The sequence below is a fragment of the Ostrea edulis genome, chromosome 8 (genome assembly GCF_947568905.1).
Source record: "Ostrea edulis chromosome 8, xbOstEdul1.1, whole genome shotgun sequence".
In the NCBI taxonomy this organism is placed as follows: domain Eukaryota; kingdom Metazoa; phylum Mollusca; class Bivalvia; order Ostreida; family Ostreidae; genus Ostrea; species Ostrea edulis.
In genome coordinates this window covers 15,206,532-15,219,811 of record NC_079171.1, presented here as the reverse complement: position 1 = coordinate 15,219,811, position 13,280 = coordinate 15,206,532, and the positions used below count along the sequence as shown (strand labels likewise).

General features: G+C 36.2%; 1 protein-coding gene across 2 annotated transcripts; it reads right to left on the bottom strand.

Annotated features, from left to right (window-relative positions):
* Positions 1–6,820: 6,820 nt before the first annotated feature.
* Positions 6,821–13,280, bottom strand: LOC125662297 (uncharacterized). Of its 2 annotated transcripts, none has more exons than XM_048894465.2 (4): positions 13,227–13,280; positions 11,062–11,142; positions 9,362–9,527; positions 6,821–7,462 (listed from the first exon to the last, which is right to left on the bottom strand). In XM_048894465.2, the coding sequence occupies exons 2-4, from the start codon at positions 11,113–11,115 to the stop codon at positions 6,921–6,923; spliced, it is 762 nt and encodes a 253-aa protein (XP_048750422.2). In that variant the 5' UTR covers positions 11,116–11,142; positions 13,227–13,280; the 3' UTR covers positions 6,821–6,920. The 2 variants fall into 2 exon arrangements, with proteins under 2 accessions (XP_048750422.2, XP_056002978.1); XM_056147003.1 differs by having other exon boundaries at positions 11,062–11,139; positions 13,227–13,258.

Sequence of the window (13,280 nt, the reverse complement as noted above, 5' to 3'; positions counted from 1 at the left end):
AGACAATTTCCAAAGACAGTGTCAACGGAGTAACAGGGGTGATCCACTCACCCAATGACATCATACATATCGACGACGTTTTATCTATCAGGGTTTGACATATACGTTTTTGAGCATTAGACCAGTCGCGCTACTTCAAATGATTTTTGCTAGACCTGACCTTACATCCACTAGCCCCGACCAGTTTTCCAGAAACTGATAGTTTCTCCATATTTAAATGTACTTAATTCAAATGACAAACATGAAGTTTGCATGAACTAACACTAAAACGTACAGGATTGTCTCAACAACAAAAATAGCTTTAGTCTCGTCATTCAATTTAATGCTTTCATTTTCAGACACATTTTCTGTTTCTTTAAATTCTACCCGGCACGGAAATTCTCTAGTTCATTTAAAATAAAATGACCTGAACCGTTTCTTTTAAATCTCTATTTCATAAGCCCTGTTTTGTTTACTCCCAACCTTTTACTTTTTTTCTCTTGGGACATTTTTCCTTGAAGACGATAAGTCGTATTTGAATATCGAGACATTCCCGCACACATGTCAACACAGAAAAATGGCTGTTTACGATGTAATTTATTAATTTGATAAAAACTTTCTTTTTTTTATTTGATTAAAATAAACTGGGTTTTAAAAAAATGAAAATAAATTCATGTAAAAGATAACTTTACACACATTAACATCAAGTAGATGTCGTAAAACATCACTTCCGACCGCGACTTATTTATTAGAGATTGTGTCATCATGAGGTTCAAAATATTGCTCGTAAACTCTACAGTTATTATTTTTTAGTTAAGAATAGAATATCTTATGGTTTAAAGTAAAGTTTCTTGTTTATTTTTTCAACACGACCGGTCGGACTAGTAAATCGACATTTTACCCAACCAGACCTATCATTTAGTAGACTCAGTCGGTCGGACGTGCCTTAGTGTCAAACCCTGTCTATAAACAATGCTAATTTTCATTCAGATGTCGATTCGATATAGCCCTTTGAACTCGAAACAAAAGGCACCAGAGTCATCCATTTCTGCTTCATACTTGGATATCTTATTGAAAGTAGATATTAAAGGGAAAGGCAACCTTAAGCACATTGTTGCTTTTATGAATAAAGTATTACTTACTGATATTGTAATGATAGTCTTTAACAACAAAAATCCTTGCTTAACGATTAAATCAATATTTACCCATCATGTATTTTAAATTACCCGCCGCTAAGTGAGCGGGCATTGAAGTTTAATTAATGACGTCATACCGTCAGTTCCGGTTTTTCATCAACAGCACTGTAAACATGACAAGTCACGAACAGTTAAGTTTGGAGCCGTATAGATTTGAGCCCGTTCTTTCGCAAGAAGAAATTAAGAAAAGAATACGTTCAGTCGAGTCGCAGACCAGGCAGACGGTACACTTTTCTTCATACAAATGTTTCGAACCTCAACTTGTCATTACGCAAATGATGGATCCATAGTTTACATATTATTTTCTTTTCAGATGACTTGGTTGGGTCAGGATTTCGCAAAAATCAACCTTTTTTCACATCTCCCCTTCGCATTAGTGTAATTAATTGCTTGAAAGGAAAACACCAACCTATTTACAATGTATTCGTAAAATTTACCGCATGCACATCTTTGATGATCTTAGAATCTGATCACAACCGGAACAGACGGTGTGACGTCAAAATTATTGATTTTTGTAGTCATGAATACAAAAGAGTTCCACATCATGGCAGCCTCTATAGAGAGCGGGTCTTTTAATTTTTAACGTTTTCAAATTAGTACTGAAGCTTAGGTAGATCATCAACAAATGGTATGACAAATCTTTTAATCCTATCATTGATCATGTAATTTTTTTGGGGGGGTGCCTTTCCCTTTAACGACAAACTAACAACTCAACTTTATGATAAACAGGATAATTTCAGCTTCTAAATCGTGAACGTCACATATTTATATGGCAATATTCCATTATCACCTGCATATGGTGTTTATATCTCTCAACTGATACGCAAGAGTTTGTACTGCGTATGATTAGTTTTAAATCAAGGCAGCCTACCGACAAACAAATTGATGGTGCAGGGGTTTCAACAGTCTCGTTTAAAGTCAGCATTTCGCAAATTCTATGGTCGTTATACTGATCTAGTTTCCCAGTACAACCTACCATTGGGTCAAATGCTGTCTAACTTGTTAGGTCGTTTTTAGTACACTAATTCTGACTACGGATAACTTTGTTTACCTGATCAGGATATAGGGCTCACGGCGGATATGACTGGTCTACAGGGGATGCTTAATCCTCCTAGACACCTGATGCCACCTGGTATTATTAAGGGGTCCGTATTTGCCCAACTCTCTATTTTGTATTGCTTTATAGGAGTTATGAGATTGATCAATGTTTGTTAGATTCACCTTTCATTGACACTGATTGAATACATTGGAATTTTTAAGACATTAACATATTTGCTGCTGTTCCTTCGATTTTTGTTTCAATGTACTATTGGTTACACAGTTAGTTAGTGACCTGATACGGAAAAATACATGGTGTGAAAAGAAAAACCTGTATCGGACAAGGCGAACGAATTTATCACTTCGAATACCTCTAAGTGTATAATTTCATGCAAAGTATGGGGCATATTCTGTTTCTTAATACGTCTGTGCGTTCCGTGCGATATGTGTTAGACAAAGAAAACTCTCATTTATGAAAGGTGAAGATAACGAACAGTGATCAATCTCATAACTCCTATAAGCAATACAAAATAGATAGTTGGGCAAACACGGACCCCTGGACACACCAGAGGTGGGATCAGGTGCCTAGGAGGAGTAAGCATCCCCTGTCGACCGGTCAGAAAAATAAATAGACCGATCGCTTCAACAATCTGGAACCCGAGCGTTACTGAATCTTTTCACCATGGTCCACGGTGTAACGGTACACACTGAGGTCCGGTTTTTCGTACGAGTTGTCTGTCTTGTGATTGAAATGTTTCCCAACACTTTTGTTCCCCATATCAATTATTTTCCTGGAATCCAAACCACATTGGTATTCGTGGCAAGATTAAATCAGACAAAGCTGCGAAAACAGTACTTAAGTTCAAAATTGTTAATTCTAAAATTCGTAGATGGAACTTACAACCTACATGTACAATTGAGCATGTCGGGTACTTTTTGGCAGACTGAATGAGATTTTTGTAAAACTAATGAATTACACGGGATGGAAAACCACATCAATAATCAAACAATCTAGTTCTGATACGGTTATTCAAGTGAAACATGTTCCGATCACTGATCCAAGAACTTCCAATCTAATATATATACATGTATTCTCTTAAAGCTGTATGACCCGATGTTCATGTATTATTTTTGTACATAATTACTTTAAAGCAGATTAATTACTTTATAAAGTTATTAACTTTCCCTTAATCACATGCTTGAAAACATCTGCATGTAAAAGAAAACAGTGCGAATATTATTTAGAAAGTAAATATAGTGGCTACATATATAACTCATCCCATAATAGACGTCTACAAATAGACTCACGCGCGTCAGGGGAATCCCAACATGATGTATTAACTCATACGCAACTGTCTAGTTTTAAGGCTGAAAGAGCGTAAAACAACGAATTACTAAGAGGTATTTGATATTTTTATTTCTATTAAACTTATGGTACAGTACTGTTATAACAAAATACACAGCTTTACACAGATAAGACCACCAGTGATTTGAAAACTGGTCACGTGACTGTCACTTGAAATGGCAAGGTGACGCGGTTATTTGTAAACATCGATTTAAAATCAAATTATTTGGGTTACAACAGGTGAAATAATGTATGATATGTCGTACAGTCTCATAACTACATACGTGCGATGATTTAATAGCGTTTTTACGAGATGGAAAAAAAATATTGTAATTCGGACCATACAGCTTTAATTTAAAGGGACTGACTCACGATTTTACCCAAAATTTTGTTTTTCACTTTTAATGATCAAAATCTACTGTCTAATGTGTTTGAAAGATTTCACATTGAAAGCTCATTTTAGAGAGTTTATTATTTGTTTTGTAAACAAAGATTCCGGTATGCTATTGTTTACGAAATTTTCAAAAGAAATGGATATCGATCTAACTATTAATATATCTTTCACATTTCAAGCATTTTGGGGATGAAATGTGTCATCTAAAAGTAAAAATTTGTGATTATGCAAAATTAAGATAGATTATATTACAAAAGCAATATTCCACTTGTTTGTTTGTTTACATAAAAAGACTCGAGTCTTTGTTTACATAACACATATTTAAGGCTAAAATATTGTTTTCATTCTTGTATGCAGAAGGTCAAAACTTTGGCTGTCAACATTAAATGAGTTATATTTCTAATGTTTAACATAAAAAATGAAAAATATATTTATCAAAAATCGTGAACCAATCCCTTTAATGCACAGTAACAATTAAACATATTTTTTTTTTTAATTTATATGCAGGGTTCACGGCGGGTCTGACCGGTCAACAGGGGATGCTTACTCCTCCTAGGCACCTGATCCCATCTCTGGTGTGTCCAGGGTCCGTGGCTGCCCAACTATCTATTTTGTATTGTTATAGGAGTTAAGAGATTGATCACTTGTTCGTTATCTTCACCTTTCATTATCCGACCCACTTTCAATCCAAAGCAGACTTCTCAAAATTTCAAGCCAATTATAAAAGGTGACCATCTAGACAATTTTAGACTTTTACAGTGATATTTAACGTATTATGACATTAACGTTTATAGGGCATCTCAGTTAATCCCCGTCCGTCGTTGACGGGTAATAAGCGAACATTTTGAACTTATTCTTGATAACTACCTTTCCAATTCTTTTCAAATTCGGTATGAAGCATATTTTCAACAAGGCGGCCATCAATTGTAGATTTCAGGACAACAGCACCCTAGGAACTGGGTGAAAATTGACCAATTTGAAAACATTTTTTCCAAAACCGCACATATGTAAGAAATATTACATGCAGGAAGACCTCCGCCAAAATTGTAAATTTCATGATCCCCCGGGTAGAGATTCTGATTCCAGGGCAGGGTCAGACTTGAAATATAGTATTTATGTGTAAAACATTTAAATAGCATCGTTTTAGTGCTATTGATACTCAAATGAAACTATACCATGGGTATTTAGAAAGGGCAGATGGTCTCTTTAACCAAACTTGTGAATTTCGTGATCCCAGAGGTAGGGGTTTGGTATCGGAGTGGAGCCATAATGATCAGTTATAAACTTCATTTTGATAACTACACTTTCAATTCTTTTCTACATTTGATGTGAAGCCTCTTTGAGACAAGGGTGACAAAAATTGTAATTGTCAGGGCTTCTGCAACCTTATGGAGGGGATTAAATCCGCACCGGTAATGGTGACGTCTCCATATCAGTGAAATATTCTCGAGAGGGACGTTAAACAATATTCATTCAATCAATCAATCTATACATTGATCAATATTTAAAAATAGTCTCTACAACTATACACATTAGAAGACCTGAGCAACCTGTAGTGCAAGGATTGATTGATTGTGTATTGTTTTAACGTCCCTCTTGAGAATACTTCATTCATATGGAGACGTCGCCAGTGAAGGGCTGCAAAATTTAGGCCTATGCTCGGCGCCTATGACTATTGAGCTGGAAGGAATCTTTATCGTGCCACAACTTGACAAGGAAGGGGTATTGAGGACCTATTCTAACCTAATCCTCTGTCTCTTACCCCCGCTTTTATCGTGTAACATGCACAAGTCACAATATAAAAGCGGAGGTAGAGTCAGAGGAGTCTCGGAATAATTCTAACCCGGATCCTCACGGGATTGTAATGCAAGGAAGGTCTCTACCAATGTTATGAATTTCATTATTCCTGGGGGTAGAGGTTCTTACCCCAGGGTGACCCATGGGGATCCGGGTTACAATACGTCCTTAATATCCCTTGCTGATCTTAAGAGGTGACTAAATGGGACGGTCCTTCGGATGGGACCGCAAAAACCGAGGCTCCGTGTCACAGCAGGTGTAGCACGATAAATTAAGGCCGTAAGCGCTGAACTTATGTTTAAATGCCTCAGCCATTTACCAGCAATGGTGACATATCCATATGAGTGAAACATTCGCGAGTGGAAATTTTAACAATATGCAAATCAATCTGACTCCAGGGCGGGGCCAAATGTCGTATACATGTAAACAGTGTATATGTATATTTGTAAATAATTTAAAAACCTCTTATGTTATTGATGATAAATTGAAACCAAATAGATTTAAAGGAGCATGAAGTCCTTCACCAAAATTGTAAATATCATGATTCCAGGAAGGTTATTGATTCCAGGGTGGAGCCAAAATTATTATCAATAGTTAATTAATGCCTTTTTCATTTCCAAAATTTCTTTCAAGTTTGCTGACTAAATGCATATACATGTATAGGAAAAACAGAAAACGATGTACTAAAATTGTTAATTTGCAACCTAGGGTAGGTCCAAATTAGTTATATCGTGTTACTGTTAAATATATTACATTTTATAAAGTCTTTGATCAAAATAGGCACTATGGGGCATGGGGGCATTTAAGTTTTATGAGCACATCTTGTTTTATACTGTTGCTGATATCAGAATTCAAATTACATTGTATATGCAGAACAAGATTTTTTTGTAGATTTTACAGGGCGTAACATGGCGCCCTGTGTTCGGGATCGAGCCGACCAAAAAACTTCAAAACCGGACACTTTTTCAACTTTAAAGCTGATACATGTATATAGTTGGGAAACCGCTGGTGTGGAATCGTAAACAAACAAAAACTTTCTGTTGAAGAGAAGTATCATATGAAACAAGGAAATTTAAATTTCCTATATAATTTATTAAGAACGTCACTATGGAAGAGTATCCATGTACTTCCACCGTATTCACTTATTTGTTTTATACTGTATTTAAATTTTTCAAATTATTCTGTATGTTGAAATGGCATTCCCACTGCGAGACGCGCCTGTCATCTCCACCGAAGCTATCAGCATATACGCCAATTTCCGGACCCGAACATGATCAGCATCCATTGCAGTTTGGTTCAAAGTAATGCTGGCGTATCTATCGGATATAAAGCCAGAACTGTAGGCGGCAGTGTTCGAAACCTTTACCCAAGTACTTCCAACAGGTCGCTCCAATCCCAGGCTAAATGTGCTAGTGACTCTGAACGCGCGTATTTTAGGTTCAATATCGACTGCGTACCGCATTCCATGAGGTACAGCGTACTTATAAATCATGAAGGTGATAGAATTGTAAAAATTCGTCGGCTTTGCTTCGATGTCGAAAGAGAGAGCATTAAGTCTTAATGAAAAGAGTAAGCTCTCGTTCCCGCTGTTCAAATCGAGCATCATATCTTCAAAATGCGCACTGTGTACGACATCCAAGGATGCTGCATATAACGTCCGGGACCCGTTCGTTCTTTCAAATGGTGCGACAAGGCGGTGCTGATATGATGGAGCTGAGGATAAAGAAGAGGAAAACTTGTTTAACTAATTACAGTCAAATCTGCATTAAGCCGTCATCCGTGGGATTTTGGTAAAAGTGAACTTTATAGACCTCATAATACCGGTCCACTGTATCCAATGAAACCTAGACGTTGTAGGGTTTACAATACTACATGCACATGAGTCTATAAGGCTAGTTATACTAAAGTAAATATTTGGGAAATTTTAAGCTAAGGGATTTTCACTTTAAAATTTGCATTGCAGTTGTTTTAATGGTATGTCTTTCATTAAAAAGTGTACAAGAGTTTAGAAATGAATAGCATGATAGAAATGTTATTTTAAAAAAATACTTTTAAGATTTTGCATGTTTAAAGACTGATACAGAAAGAGATGATATAGACATATGTGTCATCAAGGGGACATTTCTGTCATCAAGGTTGATATGTACATTAAACTATTCCACTTTTATGGAGATTTCATCATACAGTTATAATTTGACACATCCTACAAAAAGCAAGTTAAACTCTTAACAGCTAAATATTTGAAATGCAAGTTCAAATAATAAATTCATCCTCTCTCTCTCTCTCTCTCTCTCGTTCGTCTATTTTAATAATTACAACAGAAATGAATGTAGAATGTAAATTTAAAGAATAAATAAACTTCATTTTTGGAATAGGCCTGTCCAAAAACGTGAGTTATCTCTCTTTGTATTCTAACATTTATATAGTGTGACTATGACAATTTGAACAATCAGACTGTGTTATGTTGAGTATGGATGCTTGTTGAAAATGTTAACGGAAACAAAAAAGGAATTTCTTGATCGAGTCAGGGGTGTGCTTATTTCGGGGGGGGGGGGGGGGGGGGGGGGGGGGGTTAAAAATCGAATTGGAAATCAGACAAATGTCTCCAATAACAACTGGCATAATTATTTTGTACGAAATCAGAACAGAACTACTGATTCTCAAAATATGATGGCAGCTCAAAAGTTTAATCCGTTTTTTTACGAAGATCGACACGTGCATGGATCTTGCATGTCATGGTATTGCATGTGTAAATGTCAGTTTAAAGATTATTTGTGAGGATAAATTTTAAATCTGTATGGTTATACTTGTATTTGAAAATGTATTTGTGAGTAGTCAGCTGGAAATCTGTCATTGGCCTTTCATTTACAAGTACAGACTGAGTTAAATTTTACTTGCCAATCGAAGGAGATGGACATTTCCGACATACCCAAACGTACATCGTGTCAGAACTTTTATCGCTGAATATTTTACATTGATTGTAAGGCATCACGTGGTTTATTCATGTAGTATCTAAAAAGAGACTATTTTCGTTTCCGATTCCGGAATAGATCAAGAACGTAAGCATCAGTAATAACAGACGATGGAAACAATATATGATACGTTCATAATTAGTTACAGATACTATAAACTACTAAATATGTAAAAATAAAACAAATTCATACATTCATTAATTTTCATTTACCCATGCTATCACTACCTTAAACAAGCAACCTCTGATATTTTATTATAAATCTGACTGTGTGAAAACACGGGGTTCTAAGCTAAGATTCAGAGCATACACATTCTAAGGAAATTACATCATTTTAACGATATAACATTCTTCTCTATTTACAACATTAAGTTTCTATTATTTTACTTGGAAAGTTGGTTATTTTCACGTGTATGGTATGACTTCGCTTTTAACCTGTAGCTAGTATTCTCCCCACATGAGTGATAGTTTTTTCAGGGAACGTTAAACATACGTCAATGTAGGTTGAAGAATTATCACACATGTATGTTATCTCCATTACCGAACATTCTTTCAAACACATGCGGTTTTCTTATCAAGCGTGACACCCCAGCCCATAGAACGTTTTACCATGAGTTAAATTTGAAAGTAATATTGAATACCAAGTCGTAGTGATCCGTTAAAGTTGAGCCCTAGGTCAACAGCGCTTTCTATGTTTGCGATGATCGTGAAATCGACTCCATTGGTCCCTCTCGAAGGCACCTTTTTAATTGATTTCACCCTAAAGATGCTGTGCTGGTATGGTCTTATCAAAGCGGACGCGGACACCTTCAATACAAAAACAATTACAAGTATTTCAATGTTTTACGGAAGGAAATTTTTACTATTAGTAAGCGAACAAGAGTACCGCCAACAGTACATAATACGCCTGTGAAAAGCTAACATAGTTTTTCTTTACATCATGATTTGTTGAACTTGGTTTCAAGTACATGTAGTATCAGCAATCATCAGGGTGTGACAAACTTTGTTTGCATCGAAAAAACAACAAGACAAATCATGTACTCTCTATGTAATATTTTCACTTGGCATAAGATGTACAGTGTATGTGTACCAAGTATGATGGTCCTTGCCAAAACTAATCGGTCTGCATCCTGCTACTACGACCTTGACCTTAATAAATAATAGGCATGCTCCACTTGTGTACAAAGTTTGACGGTCCTAGCCCCAACAGTTCGATTTGTATACTGCCTACAAGGTTTTCCTACTAAGTGATACTGTGACTTTGAAAAAATAATAAGCATCTTCTCATCATGGCTATCAAATTTACCAATTTTTAATATTCTGGAGCTTACGGTTCGATTTGTATCCTGCCTACAGGGTTTTCCAACTAAGAGATGTTGCGACCTTGACCTGTCACCTTGAAAAACAATAGGCATCTTCCTCTCATCATTGTGATCAAATGTACCAAGTTGTAAAATCCTAGAGCTTACAGTTTGGTCTGTATCTTGCCCACAAGATCCAGACGGACGACGCCATACCATATCAGAAAACGAACAACAACAAAATGTCACATGCTGTTGTTATGATGATTATATATATTTATAATACAAATACTTAACATATTGCTATATGTATGTGATCTTGCTATATCATTTAACGTATTGCCATTCTGTTTTAGGGCGTTCAAATATTCAAGCGGAAGTTTCAAGAAAATTGGTCGCTTCGAGAATTTTTCACTCACATGGAGACGTCATTACTGCCGGTGAAGGGCTGCAAAATGTAGGTCTATTAGCAGGGAAGGATCTTTATCGTGCTGTGACAAGGGGCCATGGTTTTGTGGTCTCCAGGGCCGTAAATTAACCTTCAATTTGGAGGAGGCAGGAAATTAGGCGGGGGTCTGGGGGCCGCCCAGGTCCCCAGACGCTGAGCACATTTTGTGCACACTGAACACGTTTCGTGCAAAATCCTTGATTCTAGGGCCTTCTAAGATGTTACTTGACTAACTCATTCTAAAAGAAAGATTTGGAATGCTTTTTAAGGGAGGTATCATGTTCTTAGTTATTGGAAACAACATAAATTCTAATGAACTTTAAATTTTAATTTTTTTTGGCTCAAAAGTTGGAGGAGGCAGCTGCCTCCTCCGCCTCCATGTAATTTACGGCCCTGGTCTCATCTGAACGACCGCCCCATTTAGTCGCCTCTTACGACAAGCAAGAGGTACCGAGGACCTATTCTAACCCAGGTCCCGACGGGACTCCATGAAAAAATTCACACAATTAAGATATGTATCGCAGGTGGAGAGAGAAAAAGATCAAGTATTCATTCAAACTAATTACACTACTTCTATTTGAAAATTATTTACCTGCAAGAAAAGTATTGTCCACATCATCGTCCAGACGCCTATGAGTTGGGTCATCCTTATCAACGTATTGTGGTGTCTCTACTTGTGAAATAGAGAAAATGAAATGATGAAATTCATATATTATCTGCCAATTTATTATCTACTTTCAGAGCAGCTGTTCTATGTGACAATTACGTACTTAAATTCCCAGCTCTTAATATATAATTGCAAAATAATCGCACCAGCCGGAAAATTCTGTTAAGTATGGAAAACAAAACGTCACATCACACCGGGCATCCTGCTTTATCATTCGTGCCCCGTCTAATAACTAGAATTGCACGACAGATGTTGTCGCGATAGGATATACACATATTATTTATCTAAATGACAATGAGAAAACATGGACAATGCGTAACTTTCATATTTTACAGTTTGACCCCCTGTTATTGTATATATGTAAATATGTTTCATGTACCATTCCATGGTTTGAGTGAAAAATAAACTGAACTGAACATCTTCATTATGTTATGATACAGTGTTATGACGTCAGGGTAAATTAAAAACATAAAAGAATCCAGTTCAAACCTTTTAAAAAAACATTGCCAAGGACTGAAATTCAAAATGAAACATTCCACATTTTCAAAGGGTTTGTTTTATCAGTTAGTAGACTCATCACGCAGATTAATAAACGTCAAATTACGTATTGTAGTATTATTGTATAATTTTCAAACGAGAACGATAACGGCGTTAACTTGGAATGCAAGTGAGTTGTACGCGAAATGTTACGAATAATCATATATCATTGAGAGAGGTCTCGTATGTCCTTAAAGGACTTTGTTGCAGCCAATTTTGACATTTCAATTGTTGCGCAAATATGTACACGTTCTCTGGGTGTTACGTCAAAGTTTTAAGGGCACATATATTTTTATGCCCCTGAGATAGAAGATCGGGGGGCTTATTATTTTTGTCCTGTCTGTAATTCTGTCTGAAACTTTTAACCTTGCTAATAACTTTTGAACAGTAAGTGATAGAGCTTTGATATTCCACACGAGTATCCCTTTTGACAAGACCTTTACGTAGGTACCAACATTTTTTAACCTGTGACCTTGACCTTGGAATTTGACCTACTCTTTAATTGATTGATTGATTAAATATTGTTTAACGTCCCGCTGGAGAATATTTCACTCATATGGAGACGTCTACTTTTTGAAAATTTTAACCTTCCTAATAACTTTTGAACAGTAAGTGATAGAGCTTCGTTATTTCACATGAGTATTCCTTGTGTCAAAACCTTTCCGTTGGTACTAAACCTTTTGACCTTGACATTTGACCTACTTTAAAAAAAATTACATTGGTAATGACTTCTACATGGTAAATATTAGAGCTTTCGTATTGTACATGAGCATTTCTTGTGACAAGATCTTTCTACTGGTACCAAGATATTTGTCCTTGTGACCTTGGCCATCTTCGGAATTGGCCATTATCGGGCACATTTGTGTTTCACAAACACATCTTGTTTGTGTATGCAAGAGATCGCTGGAAAGAATGTGGCTATGTTCCCATTTCGCTGGACATTGTACTGAACTGCTCTTTCCTAGAGAAACTACTTATTCGGTAAGACAATGCTTTAAAACTTCTATTTATTTGAATTGATACAGTATATAAAGTATGTTCTATGAGTAGACGTCTCCATGAGTGAAATATTCCCGAGTGGGATGTTAACAATATTCAATCAATCAATTCTCTGAGTAAACACATGTGTACGTAGCTCATGTCCGAAATATTTATGCGAACTGTGTTCACAGAATTGGGCAATGTAATTCAGCGATAGTATGACAAAGGTTTTGGTTCAATGTCACTTTTTATTATGTAGTAGTTGGACATTCTGCCACTACTATTGATATGTTCTTTTTACTTCGCGTTGTGTTTTTTTTAATGATGATAGGTGTTATATAAAATATTCAACCCTTTAGATTTCTCCAGGTAAGTTTGAGTCCGCCTAGAGTGAGGCTAGCAATAAAATAATAAATAAATAAAGTTTTAAACCTTTAATAAACAATTGTATGATAAATACCAAAATAATAATCCCGGGGAATGAATGTGGCTTGAGAGAAAAATATAACTAAATAGGAAAAATAAAGAAACAATAATCAAAAATACAGGGTGGGACAACTCCTGATATTTACCTTGTTGCAAGGAATGGCTCAGCAGAAGCCCCGAGCACGGTTGTGCTCGGGTTT